The following is a 22,195-nucleotide window of genomic DNA, read 5'->3' as shown; positions in this document are numbered from 1 at the left end:
AACGTGTATTACAATGCCGTTATGTGATGACTTTCAAAGAGAAAAGCAAGCACACTCGGAATAATCTATTATTTAATTTTTTTATACAGTCTATGGTTGCTACAGAGGATTGTGGGTAATGTAATGTCTTCGGCCATCCAAAACTCATAGAAAACGACTTGTTTCTCAGAATTGAAGGGGAAAACGTGACAAAAGCATTGTACACACTAAAACCTATTAATGTTGTTTAATTAACGAGGATAATCTGGTGTTTTTGAATTGATGAGTAGTGGAGATATCACTGTCAAATCAATACAGTAAGGGGAATACTTACTTCCGGGTGTACAATTCTCCGTTATCCAATGGGAATGGACGCTCACATTGCCTTTAACAGCCTCTGACACAAACAAATGCCGTGCTTCCCTAAGCATCAAATACCGCCGCCGATGGGAATACATTGCAATCAGTTGAAAGCTCTTTGCGTCCGTTTATGAAGCTGAAGGAGCCTCGGCGCGTCACAACTGGACGCCACGGGACCCTGACCAAGCGTCGCTCCTGGACGCTTAGGGAGTGAGAGTGTGTTGGTGCACGAGAGCAAAATGTATGAATGTGTGAGTGTAAATATATATGTATATGAGAGTGAAAATGTATGAATGTAAAAGGAGAATGTATGTGTGTGAGAGTGAAAATATATGTATGAAGGAGAATGTATGTGTGTAAGAGTGAAAATATATGTGAGGGGATAGTGGTGGTCTAATGGATAGTGAGGTGGGCTGAAGATCGGAAGGTTCAAACACCACAACTAGTGTGCCCTTGAGTAAGGCACTTAGCCTTCAGTTACTCCAGGGAGAATGTCCCTGTAATTGGTAATTGTAAGTCGCTTTGGATAAAAGCGTCAGCTAAATGAAATGTAATGTATGTAAAAGGAGAATGAATGTGGGTAAGAGTGAAAATATATGTATGTAAAAGGAGAATATATGTGTGTGAGAGGACAGTATGAATTACGGCCTGTACGGCCCCTCATAGTATTGCATTGATCTATCCATACTAATCCATTTTCAACTTAAGGCATGATCTGACTTTTTCAGATAAACATTCATCATTGAGTCGTCCAACATATTGCTACTGACAAATATGTGTTGTCTTTGGATTGGTTTAACCTAATTTTGGAATAAAGCTCATTTTAATTGACAGATTAGATAAATAATATGTTTGTATATTTATGTGATTTTGTTTATTATGCATGTATTTATATTTCATATTGCCCATAATGAGATGTTGTAATGCAGTCAGGAGACTTTAATATGCAACAGAGAAAAACACAAATCAATATTCTGCTAAAAATATGAAAAAAATAAAACTTCTTTGGAAATAATTTAATGAAGCCTAATTTATCATGAAAGTGAATATACACAGTACATTCATGTATTTAAGATACTTCAAATTTGTGAAAAAATGTAACATTTTTTAATAATACGTGCAATACAAAACACAAATTTAAGTTACCCAGCTAGATAAGTGACATTAGTGTCTGTGTGCATACCGCTATATAAATGACACACCAATATGCATCATTCAGATAAACAGACCAGCATAATACAGACATCAGAACATCAATCAAACAACACCATAGCAACTATTGCATGTCCATCCCTGCATGGATTTTACATTTAAATAAATCTGAATACAAATTTCATTTGGCAACATTTGTTATAGTGCATTGGTGCTATGACTAATGTATGAGGACTGGACTTTGTTCAGGTGAAACTGTGGATGGTGTAGAGTTTCCGCTTCCTCTTCCTGACTCTGCTGCGTCTTCCATTACGAAACTTTTGTCCCTTTGTATATCAGACAGATGTACATCATCTTCGAAAGCAGGGTTTGTCTGCCCATGTCTGTGCCGCATCTGAACCTCCTCAAAGATTTGAAGAACCTTTAAAGCACAAACACAAGCAGCAGGTATTAGAATAAGCATGCACTAAGTTGGAATTGTGTATTAGAACTAAATGCATAGAACCAACATTACCTTAGATTTAGGAATGAGACCCACTCTGAAGAAACCAATATGTCCTGTCTCGATCTTAGTGCAGTCGACCACAGTGGAGGCAATGTTCTCTGGGGAGGGTCCGTCACACAGCACTCCATCAACCTAACCATGCAAAAAGCACATGTAGTTTACTGGAAAATAAAATAACGTACCCAGGCCTCTTATATTTAATAATAATAAATATTGTCTTAACCTTTTTTCCCAGCTTGGCGTAAACTTGGTTGTGGTGAGTCGTGTCTGCCTCGCCTGTAGGGTTGGCTGAGGTTACAGCGATGGGCCCCACCTGCAAGAAAAAAAGTTGTTGTTTTAAACAAAAGGCCTGCTGACTAGTTTCACACACATTTTGAATGATTCATTCCCTTACCATATTAATGAGGTGTGTGGCCACAGAGCAGTCTGGGTTTCTGATGGCAATGCTTTGTGGAGTCCCTATGTGTTTGGCAGCATCCCCTAAACCAAAAGTGTCCATCCACGGGCCTGTGTGAGCCGAAAAACCAACGTAAACCCCCCGTCATGAGGCACCAACATAGGCACACGCACTAATAATCATACATGAAGGCACACTTACCTCTGGGTATGACCATGCTGATCGAGGAGGGCCAGGCAGCCTCCATGAAGTCCAGCAGCAGAGGGCTCAGCAGGTGTCGCACCGGCTCCAGCTGCTTGATGGAGGAGATCCACAGAGACATGGGCCGGTCCTCCGCCTGCTTCTTCACCCTGGAGTCAAACACAGCAATTAAAGAGTAATGAAATCAAATCAATAAATGAATGTAGATAAAATCTAAAATGGAAACTCACTTATAAGCTTTGATAACTGCGTCTGGCCTGTTGCAAGCTGCCACCAGCACATAGACGGTGTCAGTAGGCATTCCACATATGCCCCCATTTTTCATGATTTCTACAGATGGTAAAAGAGGAAAAGTAACGGCAAGTATGTAAACAACTTTTTTTTTTAACTCACAGAACGACCATTTGTATATCAATTACGCTCACTGTGTTACCTTGTATTGTAGATTTTCTTTTAACTCATTTATCAAGTTTTTTGTTTACTACTTTTTTCATTAAAACCTTACTATTTCTGCATAAAGACTCTTGCACTTGCACTGACGCATTACTCGACTCATATCATTCCAAAGTGTTTTAACTATAGTACACAGTATTAATGCCTGTGTTTGAGAAGTAATGAGTGTACTGGATACATGAGAGTTTAACTACACTGCACAAGTTGTGTTAAAGAACTTATGCTGTGATATAGTTTTCCTGAGGTTGAACCTCTATTTACTTGAATTCACAACAGTTTTTCTCCATTTATTGATTCTTCGTTCACCATGAATTAATGCAAGAAAGGCAAAGTCTTCAAGTTTCAAGGTTTAATAATAATTGATGCACAAATGCTAATCTTTATGGAGAAGTATCACTTTTGAAGATTCTCACCGGCAATCTGCTGGACGGATGAGGCCTTGCGGGCCGGTACATGCGGACAGACATCTGCGCCTCCTCCAACCCCGCTCAGCTTCACTAAAGGTTTTCCTAAGGGCATCTGGGGGGACTGGAAGGTGCTGTTGAAAATGTGTGCCAGGAAACAATAAAAACTGACCAGACCAAAGATGATGGTGACTCCAATGTCATAACCATAAGGCAGTGAGCCTACTGCATCCAGCAAGAAGCTTATAAGGATGAGCTGGAAGGTGAGGGCATAAACAAACCAGGCGACATTTAGAAACAACGCCGCGACCGTCACTAAACAGTTAAACAGCATGAAGCTTATGATCCCGACAGCCACATGGAAGCCTCTGGTTTCACCGTACAGGCCGCCGTATCGGGTCAACCCCCACACTGCCCACATCACCCCGTACAGAGTAAAAACTGTGCTCTCAAAGGTTTTACCTCGCGCAAAAGCTACTGAGCCGCAGAGCAGCTGGAGCCCGCCGCCAGCCACCACCACCCAGGGCAGAACCAGCACAGACAGAGGGTTTCTGTCACCAACTGTGGCTGTGACAGCAAAAGCAGCCAGCACACTGCAGGCGTGGCCCAACACCTCTGCATCAGCATACTTGGAGTAGCCCAGGTGAGGAGCATGTAGCTCTTTATCATGGGCTCTGAGAGTGAGGCCCTGAATCCTGGCTACTAAGGCCTTGAAACAGCCCTGGCCTGTGGGAATCATTGTAGTCGAGACCATATTGAATGTGGTAATTAAAAGCATGCCGGCAGAGAGTACAAATATAGCTCCCTGTACACCCTGTGTGCCTCCTTGGAAGAAGCCTTGAGGCTGGGCTGCGATGGCGATACAATAAGCTGCAAAGAATAACTGGTAGAGCCCCTCCACCAGGCTCTTCTGACAGCTGAACACAGCCAGGATGGAGAAGAGCACGGAGAAGACAGCAGGGAAGGGAACAGGGGAGAAAGGCTGAATTGAGTAGAATGATAGAAGAGCACTGTAGCCCTCGGCAAATCTCAGGATAGCAGTGAAGCCGTAAAAAGTGGCAGCAAGTGTGTCCATGGCTCTGTAGAAGAGGACACACATGCCAAGCTGAAAGACTCCAGCCGTCCACAGCCAGGGGACATGACCGACGGAGAGCCGGGGGACCACGCCCAACAGAGGACAGGCTAACACTGAGGCGGAGAGCAAGTTCATCACCAGACACACTGACACTGCATCACTACACTGATTCTGCTCAGTTTCCAGCTCAGCTTTTTTCTTCAGGCCTGTTCCCGGAGGCTCCACTTTACCATGAGTGATGATGGACAGCAGACGTCCAAATCCAAAATAAAGACCAACCAGACAGACAAGAAGGTAGTTGGCAGCTGTAGCAGACTGACCAAAACCTACAGCTGACAAACCAGCGATTTCATGGGCACATGCTAAGCTAATGCAGAAAGCTATGAGGAAAAGCACTGCTTTCTTCACTGCTATTGCCACGCCACCTATGATGAGCAGAGCTAAGGTGAATGCTGCCAGGCCCGGGACCAGAGAGGCTCTCAGCTCTGAGGGCTGCAGCACCCCCTGCCCCACCAGGATGTGCACCAGACCGGACCCACACCACAGGGCAGAGACAGTCAGACACACAGAGGAAAACAGCTGGGCGTGGGACAGGCTGCGAGAGATCCCTTAGAGAGGAAGAGTAAACAGAGGAGAGGAAGACCGTGAGCTTACCCAATAACAAGTTAACCATTGATTCAGTTAATAAGAATAAACTAAACTAACCTGCATAGGCTAAGAGGACTGCAATGATGAGGAGCAGAATCCCCAGTGCAGTATGGGGGATGAATTCTTTAACAGGCGAGCTGGCATAGTTGTTCACCAAAAGCAGGAGAGAACCTGTAAGTAAAATGAAAACATGATCCTTCTTACTCTGACATATTTTCAAAAATGTTATTAAAATACACTTGATGCACTGTGAAAAAAGTAATAAATTAGAGTCAGAGATACTAATCTTTAATAAAACAATTTAAAAAACGAAGCTGTGAAACAGGAGTCTATATGTGTGTGCCATATGGCTGTAAACTAAAGAAAAACAAAAATATTTCCATGTTTTAATTTGCAAACACGATTAAATAAAACAAATGCCAAACTTATATATTCAATTCAATTCAAGTTTATTTATATAGTCCAATATCACAAATCATATTTGTCTCAGAGGGCTTCACAAATCAACAAACACAATTGACAAAGTAAAAGCAATGTTAAAACAACAAATGAATCTTACAAGATAAATGTGAAAATACCAATAAAAAGAGGTACTTAACACAATGACACAAATACAGTTAGAGTACAATAATTAAAATTCCATAAAACGAAGGGTCCATGAGGATGTTTAAAAGGGGGTTTAAAACCAGTCCTAACTGTAAGCTGTACCAAAGTATCACTTTAATGTTTTTGTTTTAGCAAAGATTACCGTAGTAATTGCATTTATGTATTAAAAACAACAGATTGGTTTCTGATATTAATATTTGGCTACTCGTTTTTTCCCCCTAACTTTTCGAAACTTAACATAGGCTACTTTTAAAAGAAAAATGTTTACAAAAGGATTTCACTGAATTCAATCCAACAATTCATGATAGTAGGCCTAATGATAAATAAGAGTAGACAAGCAGCGAGTACAACTACCGCAATAAAAACATCGTTACTTCGTATGTACATTTTACCTCCAGAGATGCCCAGTATGCCGACGGACTCATGCAGAGAGTGGGGGTGAGCCATAGCGGAGTACAGCTCTGAGCACGTGAAGCTGCTTTATACTGCTGCGTGTGACGTCAGCACGCAAACCACTGATCTTCCCACCGGGAAATGCCGAGTCATGTGCGTCACACACTCATCCCACTGAAAATACGTCTTAAAAACATCTTTATATTCTTTTATATATTCATTTCAAAGTCATGTTAATATTAACAACAAAACGGTGATTTTTGTTTAGCTTAATATGTTTTAGGCTAATATATTTCTTCCAACTGTGTCACACAAAATGTCCAAACTTTCATATTATACTAAAAGCATCTGTTATTTGCTCTGTATTTATTTAGCCTAGAAATACAGTAAATTACCTAATGCATCTTTATAATCAAATAATTATCACATTTTTATTTTTAGTGTATGCAAACCAGTCAAAATCGTTTCATATAGTAATTTAAATGTTCCTAAATGTTCCCCATTGTTGTGCATTGAAATCTGAGACGGATGACTCAGCATTTTACCTTAAAAGGTAACTGAGTCAATCCATCAGGTTCCTGGTTACCTTAATCCCACCCTTTTGGACAGCAGTGTGGGAGGAGACAGGCACGATATAAAGACTCTGCTTCAGATTACAGCCTCACACCTCTCTGCTGAACTGCTCCATTACACACAGCCTAACCTGCACGTATACAAGGTGAGATATATCTACACTGTCTTCTCTTCTGCTATCTAAACTTAACCTTAAGCTTATTCCTTATATTTTTAGGAACCAACACATGTTGATTTTAGACTATATTGTTATAGGCTACATAAATGTAAAGTAGCACTGCAAAATGCATTGAGAGATTTTGAAATGCTTAAAAAGTGTCTTAGACATATTCATTTTACAGTGCTGCTCATTAATTCAGACTCTTCCTGTATCTCGTGCCCACTGGTGTCAACAACAGTGTAACCTGGCAGCAGCAGCAGCTCTCCTGGGTCCCTCTGTCCCCGTGCATTTTCTATGTCAACAAGTGCAACAGGTGGCACTGCAGCAGAGCTCTGCATGTGTGATAGGGAAACAAACAGCAATGTTTAAACAGGGGTTAGACCCATTTGATAAATGTATGTGCTTTATGTGTGTTTCACAGGAACCATGGCAAAGCGTGTTGCAGTTATTCTCTCAGGCTGCGGAGTCTATGACGGCACAGAGGTCCACGAGGCCTCTGCTGTCCTCGTACATCTGAGTCGAGCTGGAGCTAAAGTAAGGGCAAGAAAAGAAGAGAAGTAAATGTAGCCTACTAGAGTGTATTCATCTGTTTTTGGTCCTATTAAGAAGGACTGCAGTTTTCAGTTTGACGTTTCTGTTCTTTTAGTAAGTGGTTCATGTATTATAACAACCCTAAAAAGATCCCACAGTCCTCAGAGTCTACATTTTGACATTCTTCATTTCAGGTGCAGATGTTTGCTCCAAACACAGAGCAGATGCATGTTGTCAACCACTGTGATGGGAAACCCACAGAGGAGAAAAGAAACGTCCTGCAGGAAAGTGCTCGCATTGCCAGAGGTGAGGTGACTGATCTGGCCAAGTTGGAAGTTTCAGCCTTCGATGCCGTCATCATCCCAGGTTAGGCTGCAATAAATAAATGCTGCAGAGAACAATATCTCATATTTCTCTCTGTTTTATTTAATTATTAGGTTTTGTTTCTGTTGTCTTCCAGGGGGCTTTGGTGTGGCAAAGAACCTGAGTGACTGGGCAGTGAAGAACAAGGACTGCACCGTGCAGCCACATCTGGAGAAGCTCCTCAAGGCTTTCCACAAGGCTGGAAAGCCGATGGGCATGTGCTGCATCTCCCCCGTCCTCGCTGCCAAAATCCTGCCCGGCTGTGAGCTCACTGTGGGACAGGACAAGGAGTGTGAAAAGTGTGTGACACAGTTTGGCTTTATCAAATGTCTTTGCATATAAAGAGAAAATGATCTATATTTCTAACTTTTCTTTCTCAATTATCTCCAGGTGGCCGTACGCTCAGACCGCAGGCGCTATGAAGGAAATGGGCTGCAAACACGTCAACACAGATGTGGAGAAAGCTCACGTTGATGTTAAAAACAAGCTGGTCACCACCGCTGCATTCATGTGCAATGCTCCCATTCATAATGTTTTTGATGGAATAGGGGTCATGGTTAAAGAGACACTGAAGCTGGCCTAGGAGGTCACTGATTACACACTGCATGGCTGTGATTAATTATTGTGATTTTCTATACAAACACGGTGTTCAATATAGAGTTATAGCAGTGATGTCTGTGTTGTGTTGTTTTGAGATTTTCAATAAAATTCACTCTTCGAATTACAATTTTGAGTTTTTTCTTCTTTTAAAGCAATGAACATTTGGTACACTCCACAATATTTTCATACAGCAAAATATACTGTGAATAGTGGTTGTACTTCACATTTTTCTTTTCACAGTCAGATGAATTTTAAGCCCACATATAGGCCCGAGATACCTGTGGTTTTTCCCTTTACAACACGTTAGCCATCAAAATCAGCATTGAGCTGCATGAAAAGGGGCAATAACCATTTTACACACCAACAATTTAAAAAACAACAACCTTGAAGTGGAACAGTTCTTTGGGTAAGAGATAACACGTTCATTGAGTCCAGTCCGGTTTAAGGACAATCTCTAGGGAATCTAATTCACCTGAATAAAATGTAAAGTATTGAATCACTGAAGGTGCCTGATTTTATTTATAGATGTTTTACAGATTTCCCTCTAAAACAAGCTGAGTATATATAATGTCGAGGAAGTGTTGGATTTAAAAAAACAAATACCTCCATTTTGGATAACATTTCAATACTCCATTGATGAACCTTTACTAATAACAATAATAATACATTACATTTATATAGCGCTTTTCCTGGTGCTCATAGCGCTTTACAAGAAAGTAAAAATGTAATGATAATAATACTAATGATGTCTTTCATATTTTTCATTGGGTTGAACTGAGATGTAATGAGTAACCAGTGAAAGTGTTTTCTAATGTTTATTTTTAATCATTTAAAAACAGTATACAAGTAAATGAATATCATTGCAAATTACACAGATTCTGAACATTTAAGCACACTATTCACAATCCATACATAAATAAATACTACTGAAATGTAGAATAAACTACCATAAAGACCTGCCCTTCTTCTGTTAAACTACTATATTATTAATCAACATAGGAGACACTTGGTTTAAGTTTAAAACATATTTCAGTAAAGTGACTGTAGCACGTAGGATGAATCTAGGAAGGATTCATGTGGTTTTGTCGGAGAAATGATTGAAGCGATCCGATCCACAGGCCAACATTGTTGCAGCAAATGTCCTGGGACGATCAGGATCCTATCAGCAACATAAAAAAACAAGATCAACACAAGTCTGTGAAATGATAATGAAATATAGCAATACATCTACCATGTTGGTCTCACCTGGGTGGGATGTGCACAGGTGGGAACATAACGGATCACAAGCCCACAGCGCCTCCTCTGGGATGTGTTGGCATCACTGGCATGGACCAGGAGTCCATCATGAATCTGTGAAAACAAATCCTAATTAATTCACCTTCTTTAATTCAAGCCTATTAAAAGCACTGCACAATAAATACACTCACAGACATCTGGCCAGCTAACAGAGGGCAGAACACAGCCTCATCAGTCTGCAGCAGCTCCTCTGGGATCTCCTGGTTGACTGACAGCATGTTTCCAGGTCGGGTGGCCTGGCGGTGGGGTAACATGCCGGCGCAGTGGCTACCTGCAGGGCACCGAGAGAAAAAGTTACACCCTATTTACAGAGGTGAGAAGTAGTGGAGTACAAATACTTTGTTACTGTACTTAAGTACATTTTTCTGGTATCAGTACTTTAATCCACTACTTGTTTTTCTGACAACTTTTTACTTTTACTTCTTACATTTTTAACACAAATACCTGTACTTTTTACTTCTTTCATTTTCAAAACAGGCTCGTTACTTTAGATTTGATCTGTGTTTGGTGGCGTGATCATTATTATTTCGAGTCATTGCGTGCCTCTTGAGTTTAACACGATCCATGTATCCATCATTTCCTTTTCTTCTCTAAAGAAGAGGGACCAATGAGAACTTTGTCATTTTGCCGTTGTTCAGCATCGAAACATTCATTAGCTAAAAATTACATGATTGTTCTATTAATATAAAGGGAGTCAGTTACTCTTTAAAACAGGTGGTAGTTATGGGTACTTTTTACTTAAGTACATTTCGAAGCCCATACTTCTTTCTTTTTGAGTAAAGAAGTTTACTTCTACTTTTACCAGAGTATTTTTAAACACGAGTTTCTGTATTTCTACTTGAGTAAAGGATGTGTGTACTTTTGCCATCTCTGCCTATTTATTGTTTGTAATGGGAGTCAAGAAAAACTTTATGTGGCTTTTGTCTAGCTAAGGTCCAACCAGCACAGCAGCTAAGGAACTAGAAAATGCATTTCCTGCAGAAAATGCGTGCGAATGCTGTAAAATGTGTATGTGTGTGTCTGACTGTGTGTGTGTGTGTGTGGTGCGTGTGTGTGTGTGTGTGTGTGTGTGTGTGTGTGTGTGTGTGTGTGTGTGTGTGTGTGTGTGTGTGTGTGTGTGTGTGTGTGTGAACATATAGTATAAACATCCAGTGTTTGTGTGTGCGTGTACCAGTCTGTCTCTGGGCATGTCTGCTCTGATTAGATGATGTCACTCAGGTGTGTGGCCCCAATCTGCCCAGCAACACCATGGTTACCAACTGCAGCACTTAGTCCCATTAAGAATGCCAGAAAGTGAGCATCAGGGAACCCCAATGAACTGATATATGTTTTTTTGGGGGGTTTTGTGTGCAAAATGTGAAGATGGGAGCAGTTTGTCTAAAGTTTACTTCTCTCTGTTCTGAAGAAAGTTCCGGACAAATTTAACATGGGAGTCTAGTGATCTAGGTGGACTTTTTGTCACTCAGATCACTATTGGGCCAGAACGGTGGGTCCGTTTGATATGATGAAGGCAATTGAGCAGGCCAGACTAATTATGCTCCTGAAATCTTTTGAAATTATTAGAGTGTATATTTTGGCTCTGAGAGCAGTTTTAAAATATTTTTTCCAAAGATTTTTAAGACCCTCTACACTCTAAGTGATGATGTCACGCACTCTAGCCCTGAAGAGTCCCTCCCATAGACAACCATTATAACATCTAAAACAGCCTGAAAATGTACCCAAACTTAAACGTTGATAAGTCAAAAACCTTAAAAGATATCAAAAATCAGAGAAATAAGTTTTATAGCTGAAGGTCTTGTGATCATTTTAAAGTTGGAATGAAAAAAAGCTGAATATTTCAAAACTGTTGCACAGCATTCACACTAATAACAGCTGAGGTACCTGGGATGAGCTGGAGGGCGCCGTTCTCCTGCAGTGAGTCATCTAAAGCCAGCCACACAGAGAGAACCGGGCCGCCAGCAATACCCCAATACCTGAAGACAAAACATCAACTGTGAGACGAAACGAAGCAGAACAAAACCTCTCAGTGTTTTTTTCTGTAGTTTGTGAATATCCACCTCATGTCCTGATGCCAGGCCACATATGGAAGTTCATCGTTTCCTCCTCCTTCATTCTCCTGGGCGTCAGGTTTGAGTGTCGGGTATTTGCAGATGAAGCGGGAGTCCAGCAGGATGACGTCAGGGCCCAGGATGGCTTTGACCACTTGTATGATTTGAGGGTGTTGGGTCAGGTCCCTCACCCAGGGATACTGAAGGTGAACATTGTGGAGGCTGTACTGAGTGTACTCTTCACCTGGAAACACAAACATATACTCAATCACTGATAACAAGTGCAAAACTACCTATAATCCTATTTCATACATTTTGGGGATTTCTTTACTGTGAATATGTGAACGTCCCCCTGAGTATATTCTGAATTCTCCGAGCCTAACTTCACTTTACTAACACTACTTTTCCAATTTTATATTTATGTTTATTGAAAACCTACTTGCAATAAACAAGATTCTGATTCAGAAAAAAACTACAGACAAATCAGACCCACTTACAATACTAGCCTACATTTGGTTCATTACTAGATTTTTACTTATTTCTGTATGACTTTTAATGCTTTTTCTTCCCTTCCCTCCTTCACCTTCCAGTGCTACTTACCAAATTCCTCCTCCAGCTCAGAAAAGGCGCGCTTGGCCTCCCTCAGCTGAGTCTCATTCAGCACAGGCAGCGCGGAGAGGAAGCCCTGCTGGTTGTAGACCTCCTGCAGTTTATTCGTGGATGAAGTCATCTCTAGTGGACAGTTTTCCTGCTGATGCCTCCTGCTTGCAATATTTAAAAGGCAGGGATTGTTTGTGGTGGAGTAGCTGAAGATAGAAAAGTGTAAATACCGTTAGTACTCTGTCAAACATTGTGTTTTCCATCTAGTTTGAATTTAAGCTACTGTAATGCAGACATAAATAGAAAGATGACCCTGCCCAGCAAAGGAAAAACATTTAACTACATTTAATTTGGTCACACTGAGCACCACCTTGTTCTGTAACCCAAATTACCTCGCTGACTGCACAGTCCAAAGGCAGTGCTGAATAAAATTATTTTGCCTCTCTGCAAAGGTACTCTATCTCTCAAAACAATTTAACTTTTGCTCTAAGTGTTGTACTGACTACGTACCTGTCTGCTGTTCAGTCTCCTCTCTCTGACTCTGAGTACTGCCAGGTTCTTCTGTGGCATTAAATACTGCACAGTACCCCTATCTGGAAACTCCTCTTCACATGTCAACATCGCAACATTTATAAAATATCATCACATGTGATTTGACATCGAAAGGAACACTTAATTAAAGGGAAACTCCTTGAACACACCCCTTGTTAATGTTGAATAAAGTAACATAAAACCTTTTCTCACCAGGAACTACATGTTGGGCTTGTGACGTCCTTTGAATGGATGAAAACACATTTCATCAGGAAATAATTTCTCAGCAATCTTTAGAACCAAAGGCTATTCTTTGGAGCTGTATTTTACTATGAAGTTGTTCCAGACTTTAATGACTGATTTCAGGAACTCATTACATTTCCAGTCATCGCCCCCTTATTTTCAACTTTTCTCTTCCTTGTCAGAAGTTAGGGAATGGTTACTGCTCACAGTACAAAGGCACATTGCATTTTCCGTGTATTATTTAATGAGTGTGTGGGAAGAGGAAATCCTTTCTTTTCACATTAGTGAACAACATTTTAGCCAGCATCGTTTTTGTATTTGTGATCATTATTATTCTTTCAATTGTTATGCATACACTTCATTCATAGTTTTATTTCAGTTTTTTCCCTTATTTCATATTTTTTATTTACCATTTATATGTATTGCTTCATATCAGTAGACTTTGTAGGTTTGTCTCATTCTGCATCAAACTGATGTTGTTCACAAAAAAGGATGAGAAGGGGGAATTTAACATTTAATTTGGTCAAAAAGTGAGGCCCTCCACTGCATTTTTAACTGTTTTCTTCTTCATAACCTACTGTATCCCTAAAAAATTGCAACAACCTCAACATCAAATTATGGAAAGCACAAGAAAATAAAGAAAACCACAGCCACTCTCTAAATTAAGTGAGGCGAGCTCCAGGCCTAAACGCTATTGAAGAGTTAAGAAAATAACTTCAATAACTTATTGTTTTAATACAGTCCCTTATTTGTTCACCAGGCACTCATATTTGGATTTTTTAAATAGGGAAGGAGGAAGAAAGAGGAAATCGATGTCAATTTCGTTTCTTAAAAACTGTGGGAGATCAAAGTTTAAGGACACAGATTGTTGTCTGTGTGGTCAAGAAACAGCAGCATCATCACATCCCTCACTGTGAGTAGAGAGTCATAATTTGTCCTTGTGGGGTTTTTTCAGTCTCCAAGCAGCTGACGCATGATGTCATTGACTTTTTAAAGTGTGTAAATGTTTGTGTGTGAGCATTTTATCACTCATTACTTCAATGTCTAAATAACCTCTTAATAGATAACTTGTTATAAACTCTTCCGCAAAACTAACTTCATGTTTAGGGCCGTGATACAGAAAACATGTTGAGGAATGTTTCACAGTCTCTCAGAGGAAAATGACAAGGCTGCTGAGTAAATAATACACAGAGGAAAAACCCCAGTGAGACGATATGTGTCAGTATTTTCAGTTCAGAGGACCGGTGACCATGCAGCAGTAAAGCGCTCAGCTTCCTTCAGAGTCAGGAGAAACATTATCTCAGCAGCACACTCCAGAGGCAGGGATCCTCAGCATCTGTTCGGGGGGCGTCCCAACACTGAGCAGCTTACTGGTCTGACATTCCAGTGTCATTGACTTTTATTGTGTCTTTGTGGCTGCATTCATGAGCATAGACACTTCAGGGGAAACAATTTGACAGACTCAAAAGTGATGCAGCATATAAAGAAGAGACAATATAACCTTTAGACGTAAGCTGGGTAACTATTATTACGCTGAGACGTTTAAAATAAGTAACAAACTACCAGCACCCTTATATCAAGTATATATCTTTTATTATTTTGAGAAATTATATTTTTTAATGGCTTTAAAATGTGTCAAATTCTGAGTAAACAAAAACATTACCTTTAGAGAAACAGCTAGGGTATATTGAGATGTATCAACAAATATTTGTATTAGATATATTAATTAAATATACGTAACAAACTGAGAACTTGTTCTGATATGGTCAGTAATATACAGGAAGTCCCTGTAGAAAATAAACTTCAATTTAACTATAACCTTCTTTATTTTGAGGGGTAGCCGAACAAACCCTAAAGAACAGAAATGTATCTAACCAATGATATGCTCATATTCGACTATTTTCCATAAACAACAACATGAATTTGTCTTCATTAATCAGATTGAAGTGCTGTCAGTGAGGAAGGTGAAGGATAAGTGAAGATTGAGTGCTAACATTTAGCAGGGTCATTAATTAAAAACTTAATTTGACTGTGTTTTATGATGATGTTCCCCCCCCCCCACCTTCAGTCTGACTCCTAGTCCCTGTTTGGGTGTTTGGGGCAGAGTGGGTGGTGCTGTTTTCTCTTCTCTCCACTCTGTGTCCTCGTGTCTCCTCCTGCTGGCTGCTGCTCATTATTGCAGCGGTGGACGAGCACGGGGTCCTTGTTCGGAGGCGTTTTCTTCAGCAACAGCCGCTGCAGCATCTGTTTGTCAGACCGCTCCCGTCGGAAGTCATCCTCATAGACCTTGAGCTGGAGCAATGTCAGAACCACAGACAGTGAAGTCAGGAAAACATTCTGAGATGACAGTGAGAAACCCATCTTTTAGAGCATCAGCTAAAAGTGGATTCATCAGAATATATAACAGGTTATCTTAAACCATTAGGGGAGATGTGGAGCTGTGAAAATACGAACTGTGAGTTAATTATATATCGTATGGTTGTTAGAGTATGTTAAAACTGTTGTTGCACGACTACCCTAAACTTCATATGTAACCATAACTTTTACCTTACATTTATTCCCAATCCAACATTTGATGCGATAGACAAAAACACCAAATAATTTTGTTTGTTTTGGACCAAGATTATGCAACAGATAATTGTTTGTTCTTTAATAATTGAAGTGTGGATCCACATGTGTGAGTGTGCGTATGTGTATATAAGCAGACAATCACAACACTACCTGCTCCTGCAGCAGTGCCACCTGTTGGCGCGTCTCCTCCCTCTTCCTCCTCAGCCTGCGGTTCTCTTGCAGCGTGTGTTTATGGTCATTATGCTCTGTCTGATATTCTTCTTCATAAATTTGGGTCTGTTGACACAGGACATCAATAGGGCATTGAGCCAATATCAAAGCTTGTGATGTGCAGATGCTTCATAATACTCTGTGAGAAACAACACACAGCCACCACTTGGTGGAGCAGTTCACCGTCTAATTCAGGTTCAAACATTAAGCAAATCTTTCCCCGGCAACAGTGGGTTGACATCAGGTTCTTCTCATCACATCAAAAAAGGGAACACATATTGAAGCTGTGCTGAAGAGAACATCCCACCTGACATTGCAGTGCCTCCAGCTGCTCTTTTAGAGCCTTCACTTCTCCCAGTGGGGTAGCACTTTTCTGGCTTTTTCCTTGCCGCCCTGCCTCTGGGCTGGACGAAGGGTGTGAAAAGGTGGATGAGGGGCTGTACCCAGGGACGTGACTGGGCAACAGTTCGGGACATTCAGGAGGATCAGTGATGGGGCCCGACACAGGACCGCGTATCACAGCACTGAAGCTGCCCTTAAATAGACACATAAGACAAATTGATTATCTTATACTTAAGTCATGGAGCAGAGAATATCCCACTGACAGGTGTAATACCTGTGGGGCAGGAGGTCTGTCTCTGTCCGGCTGGTGCATTCTGTTTTCCAACAATCTGATGTATTCATGCAGCTCCTGGTTCTTTCTCAGCTCCTGCATCAACGCCTGCTCATAGTACTCCTTTGCACTCTGAAATCCCAAGCACAGCTGTACAGCTCACACATCTATCCACCATGTATACATCCTACACCTGCATCTACATTGGGAGTGTTGATGTGTATTTACCTGCTGGTGGTCGACTTTGAGCAGCAGTCTGCCGTTGAGCTGTTTGATGGCAGTGTTCTCAAGCTCCAACGCCTCCAGTCTGCTCTGTAGACCCAGCGTGGCACTGCGGTACACCTGGTCCCAGTCCTCATTGAGCTTCATCAGCTGTAACACAGCACCATCACATAATCACTGGTGTTATGGCCTCCACTGCAGCCATGGAGAGCACGGTTCATTACAACACTACTGCAGTGTTTCTCAGTCTGTCCTCGCACCAACTCGGGCCACAGGAAATGAATTTAGGTCAGTGAGGTGAGACGCTATACTTTTAGAAAATACATTTCCCTTGTTACTTTTTATCAAACAGCCTTTAATTAAATTCATAAGCAACGGTTGTATGGTTTTAATGGTGATACTTCACAGCCTAGCAGCAGTTTTCACACAACGCCCACAGTCCTCCTCTGGTTTTCAGAGAGAACTAAATGTATTTGCCAACATCAGCAGTACAAAATGTGAACATGCAGAGACGCAGCACTGGTTTCAGGTGAAGTTGTACCTCTTTGTTGACTCTGCGGAGCTCAGTGTTCTTGTTGAGCAGCTGAAGTTTCTCCTGGTCAGTGGAGGTGACGATCATGCTCTCAGTGATCAGAGTGACCTGCTCCTCAGTGGACAGCAGCCGGCCTCCCACTGGACCCACATCCCCCATCCTGCACACATATACAGAGGAAATGTTCCATAAATAAAGTCATGATGAAGAACATTAGCAGAGGATTTCCATTAATAAGCAAACACGTGTGCACACAAAAGAACGTCAGAGTACTTTTGAACACCCACTCGCATAGAGTGCACTTACAGAAAATCGAATCAGAGCTATTATGCACACCCACGCACACACATGCATGCAGTCACATTAGCAACTGAAGAGACTCAGACACACACACACACACACACACACACACACACACACACACACACACACACACACACACACACACACACACACACACACACACACACACACACACACACACACACACACACACACACACACAGTACATTTCTCTACATCCAGGGTCCTAGCCAATCATAATCTTCGCTCACAATCAGTAGCGTTTGCATATGTAAAGACTGTGGAAGCAAAATTGGTGACTGTTTGCAAACATTAGTTTTCTTTCCACCAGCTGTAATGTGAGGTATTGTCTGAAAGTAATAGCTGACAGGGAGGAGGTTGACATCTGAAGCCCGGGGGGGGAAATCTGCTCATGGAAGAACACACAACTCTGCATGTTGCCCCCGGGGCTTCTTCACACGATCGTACTGTACAACTGCTCTGACCTCAGAGAGCTAAGTACTACAAAGAATCACAAACTGCGATCACCTCTCATCCCCCTTAAGGCTAAAACTCCCTCGCAAACATGCACTTTCATCCACTTATGTACAGTGTCCCGCTTTGTGAAAATATTGTTACACATTTTTAGAGAGTTGGCAGTTCACATGGAAAGATGCAGGTCTATTTATAAACAAATGAAAAATAATAAGGTAAAGAAATGATATAGTCCTTACAAGATATTGAGATTGTATAAAAACGTTGTATTGTCAGGTTTTACTGTATAATACACGTATGCCATTGATGACAATATGAGATAAGAATAATTATTTGGCTTCTCAAGTTTACAGGCATGGTTTTAGGAAAGATTTTACTCTATAGGTAAATGAGGGGATTATGTGCGGGACTATTTCTTAGCCTGGAGCAGCGATTTTTATAGAGTTTTCCCTTGCCTACTGGCAACAAACCATAAAATTGCGTTTGGATAATTTCAAATAATTTCACAAACATGCAAAAAAGTGGTGATTAGATAGTTTTAAAAGTGCTGGTGTTTATAGATTGTGACCTTTGACCTTTGGACAGAGCTAGGCTGTTTCCCCCAGATTCCAGTCTTTATGCTAAGCTAACCAGCTGGTAGCTTTAGCTTCATATTTTTTTATAATTATGTACACTCAATAGTGTTATCAATCTTCTACTATAACTCTTGGCAAGGGGAATATGAGTATTTCCCAAAATGTGGAACTATTTCTTTAAGAAAACGTAAAAAACAACAACTGGATAACGTTAACAATGAGCTGTTATCAAGAACAAGGGGGATTTTTCTTATTTTCTAAAAAGGTGACCTTTTCAGATTTAAAAAATAGTTTTCTACACAATAAAAAATGTTGTTTGTCTAAAACCTGTATAGTCGGATCATTAGATAAAAGTAAAGTTTATCGAGAGTCCAATATTTGTACAATCGGCACTCGGTATCATCTGGGATCATGTTCAACAAAGCAGGAGACTGGAGGGGTTACTGGTCGCTAATGAGTGAAAGAGCCAACAATTCTGCAGATTGGAAAGATGATGAAGGCATAAAAGCAGAAATGAAACAAATGACATAGGGCCGCTATGAGCACAAAATGCAAACACAGTCATGCCCAATACCCGTCATGGTAACTCAGCACTGTGTACTCAGCCATCCCATTGGGACCGCATCATGCTCCCTGTCTCTCTGATGCAGAGCCTTTCTCTTTCAGCCTCTCTGATAGCCCTTACACGCTGTCTGACCCAGTTTCACAAAGTTTTCAATTGTATGCCGTCTTGGAAGGACACCAAGATGCCACTGCTTCCAGCAGCAATATGGTAATTCACTGTCATGGCATATGATAAAGAGATAGATAATATATTTCCGTCTTGCTAGTGGCAACCCAGACAAATATCATTTTAAATACAGAACATCTCTGTGTAAACGGTCGATGGCCACAGTCAGATGCCTTTGCAGAGGAGAAGTGTGAAGTTTCACTATTTCAACATGGTTATTTTAAGGCAGACTTTTCGTTTGTGTGTAGGTAGTGTGGTCACGGCATTTACCAAGTGTTCCCACATTAAGAACACTGAGTATCAGTAGCTTGAATATAAAACAAGTGATCGTAACATACAAAAGCTATTTCAGGTTTATGGCATTATAATATATAATTCATATCATTTTATTAGCTTTTTTTTACGACATGATGGAGTATCAGTGTTGTGAAATAATGAACTGAAGCCTTATTTATGACCTCATGGGAAACTCCAATCACTCTTTACTGAACGTCATTTAACTCACAGAGCTTCGCTGAAAATGGATCCATACTGTAGTTTTCAAACAGCCTCTAGATTTGAGTTAAAGACAAGGGTCAGATCATATACGATTTATTAAATTGCCTTTATTAGTATCAAACTATAAATGAAGGAAAGCCTGTTTGTTTGTATGTTTAACGTGTTTACAGGCAGAGACTGATTATCAAACACTATGGTAACACTTTAGGCTATAGTTTTCGAGTTATATATATATTTTTTTTTAATAAATAATACGAATATATGTTCCTGTTTCTGTGTCGGTCCCTGTATGTAGAAACGTTCAACATACATACCATAATTCTTCAGTTGATTTGTGATCCTGTTGGCTCTGAGGGAGGCTGCTGTAGCTCTTTGGTGAAGTTTCTTTCTGTGTCCCGGACGCTGCTGAGGAAGATAATGACGAGAAAGAAGACAACGACAGCACATCTCCATCCATGATCAAATGTTTTCAAATCTTCCTAAAGTCTGGGAGAAAATTCAAACACTCTCTTCGAACGCTAAAGTTTGTCTGCTGAGTATGTGGTGGAAAGTAAATAGTGCCGTCAGTGTTGATACGTAGCGAAAGGGGAAGTAGCCGAGACAGTGAGCCACATGATACAAAGTTAAGAGAATAGGAAGTGACACTAGCAACTGTTTCAGCTGCATGTTAACGTGGGCCACTCCCACTGTGTCTAAATGTTTTAATTTAGTGCACCACACAGTGTGATCGTACATTATTCAAAATGATTACACAGTTGTTTTGTTTTGACATGATTTGGAGAGGAAACTCCACTCAGTGTAGGAAGTGTTGTGTGTTTACGTTTGTTCCTGGGAGACTGTTGCCTGTTAGCCGAGCTGTTGTCTTAGGTTTTTAAATGAGCATGAGGTAATAGCAGGGGAGCTGAAGAGATATGCATAATTGCAGAACGTGTAATTGATAATAACAGAAGCATACATTTATTCATGACAAATAATGATAGGGTCAGGCTGATTGCATTCACCAGTCTGCTCATTACTGGGATTGGGGGAAGTGGGCTGCGGCAGGTTAATTAGGAAACCACATGTTCATCCAAGGGACAATCAAGAAAAATTAAAGGATTTTTTGTAATTATGTTCCTCTTAGTCAAGTTAAGCTGTCTTTTATTAACACTAACTAAATTAATTTGCCAACCTCTTTTCCGATACATTCTACTCCGACGGCTGGCAAAGATATTCAAGGCCAGCAGTGGAATAGATATAGTGACTGCGTACTGTAGCATAAAGAAGAGCTCCAGATCAGTGGCTTGGATGTTAATATCCTGCTCGATTAATGAATGAAGATCTCTCATTGTTCATGTTGAGGGAACTCACTCCTGAACCTGTATCAGCATCACTATCGTGTGCCTTTTTCACAGGTAACCAAACAATATCCTGGGCTATATATGTAAAAAATAGGCTAGTGACTTTATGAAAAAACACTTTATCAAGATACATTGTAGGTTATAATATAAATGTATAATTATGCTACTGGAAGGATTGCTAGCGGTCCTTTAAAGGGGTACTTATACACAGCAGTTGTTTAAGCTACTGTATATGCTTAAGTCATCCTGCTAACATGGTCTGAGTAACAATGTAAACCACATGAACCTCATTTAGCATTTTTTATGTATGTTCACCATCTTAGTTTTCCTTTTTAGCACAAACAGTGTAAAAGTAAAATTGGGCCTGATGTGAAAGTGAATTTGCTTGGCAGACAAAAAGAGTATAGTAACAGCCTTTCTACTGTGATATCCAGAGGGCAGAGTTGCTTTCATTTTACCATCTGATGCACCACCACGAGATAAAAGCGGGAGAGGCGACGACATATGTCAGTGCTGCCCAGTAGCTCAGCCTCGCTCCAGTGACTCCATTCACATGCCTATGCCATCTATCATGAACAGCAGTCAGAGTATTGCTATGCCAAGCAGAGGCTTTTCTGGGAGGCCCAGATGCAGTGCCTTTATTGACCCAAGCCTCTGTCAAAGCGAAGGACAAATGGGCTCCACTAAAGGATTGATTTTTAGTCTAACAGGAGATCGTGGAGAGGAATAGAGAGTGTCCCACAGAGTGAGGATGACTGAGAGGTGGATAGTTCTCCTGGGTTCCTCCTGAATTCTTCATCAGTAACTAAAAGGACACGCTCTTGGGTTTTGAACTGGATTGGGCTCTTTAGCACTCTACAGAGACATGCTAACAATAACAGGGGCTTTACTATGGGATTAGTTTTGTTTCATAAAGATAAAGCAACACTTTCTCAGAATCAAGCAAAACTAAGAGTTTAAGAGAAAAAAAAACTGAGTCAAGCAAAATAAATTGAATTTCAAAAATAAA

General features: G+C 40.7%; 4 protein-coding genes across 4 annotated transcripts; 1 reads left to right on the top strand and 3 right to left on the bottom strand.

Annotated features, from left to right (window-relative positions):
* Positions 1 to 1,348: 1,348 nt before the first annotated feature.
* Positions 1,349 to 6,227, bottom strand: si:ch211-153b23.4 (uncharacterized protein LOC335392 homolog). The gene is made up of 9 exons (XM_034121085.1): positions 6,173 to 6,227; positions 5,232 to 5,345; positions 3,461 to 5,134; positions 2,825 to 2,924; positions 2,595 to 2,743; positions 2,391 to 2,503; positions 2,220 to 2,309; positions 2,006 to 2,128; positions 1,349 to 1,912 (listed from the first exon to the last, which is right to left on the bottom strand). Exons 1-9 carry the CDS (start codon positions 6,225 to 6,227, stop codon positions 1,712 to 1,714), a joined length of 2,619 nt encoding a protein of 872 aa, XP_033976976.1. The 3' UTR covers positions 1,349 to 1,711.
* Positions 6,228 to 6,793: 566 nt separating this feature from the next.
* Positions 6,794 to 8,527, top strand: LOC117474976 (glutamine amidotransferase-like class 1 domain-containing protein 3A, mitochondrial). The gene is made up of 5 exons (XM_034121022.1): positions 6,794 to 6,891; positions 7,328 to 7,440; positions 7,632 to 7,803; positions 7,898 to 8,099; positions 8,191 to 8,527. Exons 2-5 carry the CDS (start codon positions 7,333 to 7,335, stop codon positions 8,381 to 8,383), a joined length of 675 nt encoding a protein of 224 aa, XP_033976913.1. The 5' UTR covers positions 6,794 to 6,891; positions 7,328 to 7,332; the 3' UTR covers positions 8,384 to 8,527.
* Positions 8,528 to 9,372: 845 nt separating this feature from the next.
* Positions 9,373 to 12,919, bottom strand: zgc:174917 (uncharacterized protein LOC565650 homolog). The gene is made up of 7 exons (XM_034121013.1): positions 12,855 to 12,919; positions 12,345 to 12,550; positions 11,754 to 11,988; positions 11,578 to 11,669; positions 9,828 to 9,967; positions 9,646 to 9,750; positions 9,373 to 9,559 (listed from the first exon to the last, which is right to left on the bottom strand). The coding sequence occupies exons 2-7, from the start codon at positions 12,472 to 12,474 to the stop codon at positions 9,473 to 9,475; spliced, it is 789 nt and encodes a 262-aa protein (XP_033976904.1). The 5' UTR covers positions 12,475 to 12,550; positions 12,855 to 12,919; the 3' UTR covers positions 9,373 to 9,472.
* A 556-nt stretch (positions 12,920 to 13,475) lies between these two features.
* si:ch211-153b23.7 lies at positions 13,476 to 20,445 on the bottom strand. Its single transcript, XM_034121450.1, has 7 exons — positions 20,161 to 20,445; positions 17,276 to 17,426; positions 16,741 to 16,884; positions 16,516 to 16,644; positions 16,207 to 16,434; positions 15,840 to 15,965; positions 13,476 to 15,410 (listed from the first exon to the last, which is right to left on the bottom strand). The coding sequence occupies exons 1-7, from the start codon at positions 20,301 to 20,303 to the stop codon at positions 15,195 to 15,197; spliced, it is 1,137 nt and encodes a 378-aa protein (XP_033977341.1). The 5' UTR covers positions 20,304 to 20,445; the 3' UTR covers positions 13,476 to 15,194.
* Between the last annotated feature and the right edge of the window lie 1,750 nt (positions 20,446 to 22,195).

This window comes from Trematomus bernacchii, unplaced genomic scaffold (genome assembly GCF_902827165.1).
Source record: "Trematomus bernacchii unplaced genomic scaffold, fTreBer1.1, whole genome shotgun sequence".
Taxonomy (NCBI): domain Eukaryota; kingdom Metazoa; phylum Chordata; class Actinopteri; order Perciformes; family Nototheniidae; genus Trematomus; species Trematomus bernacchii.
The sequence above is the reverse complement of the archived record's forward strand: the minus strand, read 5'-3'. Positions and strand labels throughout refer to the sequence as shown.

What these genes read in the sequence shown, in the direction of transcription:
- si:ch211-153b23.4 (XM_034121085.1), bottom strand. Translation starts at nt 6,227, where the DNA reads ATGGCTCACCCCCACTCTCTGCATGAGTCCGTCGGCATACTGGGCATC. An exon ending in ATCCGTCCAGCAGATTGCCG is followed by an intron (nt 2,925 to 3,460) that starts GTGAGAATCTTC and finishes TACCATCTGTAG; the next exon opens with AAATCATGAAAAATGGGGGC. An exon ending in CCACACACCTCATTAATATG is followed by an intron (nt 2,310 to 2,390) that starts GTAAGGGAATGA and finishes TTTTTCTTGCAG; the next exon opens with GTGGGGCCCATCGCTGTAAC.
- LOC117474976 (XM_034121022.1), top strand. Translation starts at nt 7,333, where the DNA reads ATGGCAAAGCGTGTTGCAGTTATTCTCTCAGGCTGCGGAGTCTATGAC. An exon ending in CGATGCCGTCATCATCCCAG is followed by an intron (nt 7,804 to 7,897) that starts GTTAGGCTGCAA and finishes GTTGTCTTCCAG; the next exon opens with GGGGCTTTGGTGTGGCAAAG. An exon ending in CAGGACAAGGAGTGTGAAAA is followed by an intron (nt 8,100 to 8,190) that starts GTGTGTGACACA and finishes AATTATCTCCAG; the next exon opens with GTGGCCGTACGCTCAGACCG.
- zgc:174917 (XM_034121013.1), bottom strand. Translation starts at nt 12,474, where the DNA reads ATGACTTCATCCACGAATAAACTGCAGGAGGTCTACAACCAGCAGGGC. An exon ending in CGCCCTCCAGCTCATCCCAG is followed by an intron (nt 9,968 to 11,577) that starts GTACCTCAGCTG and finishes GGTGCCCTGCAG; the next exon opens with GTAGCCACTGCGCCGGCATG. An exon ending in CCTGTGCACATCCCACCCAG is followed by an intron (nt 9,560 to 9,645) that starts GTGAGACCAACA and finishes TGTTGCTGATAG; the next exon opens with GATCCTGATCGTCCCAGGAC.
- si:ch211-153b23.7 (XM_034121450.1), bottom strand. Translation starts at nt 20,303, where the DNA reads ATGGATGGAGATGTGCTGTCGTTGTCTTCTTTCTCGTCATTATCTTCC. An exon ending in TCCGCAGAGTCAACAAAGAG is followed by an intron (nt 16,885 to 17,275) that starts GTACAACTTCAC and finishes GCTGTGTTACAG; the next exon opens with CTGATGAAGCTCAATGAGGA. An exon ending in TCAAAGTCGACCACCAGCAG is followed by an intron (nt 16,645 to 16,740) that starts GTAAATACACAT and finishes TTGGGATTTCAG; the next exon opens with AGTGCAAAGGAGTACTATGA.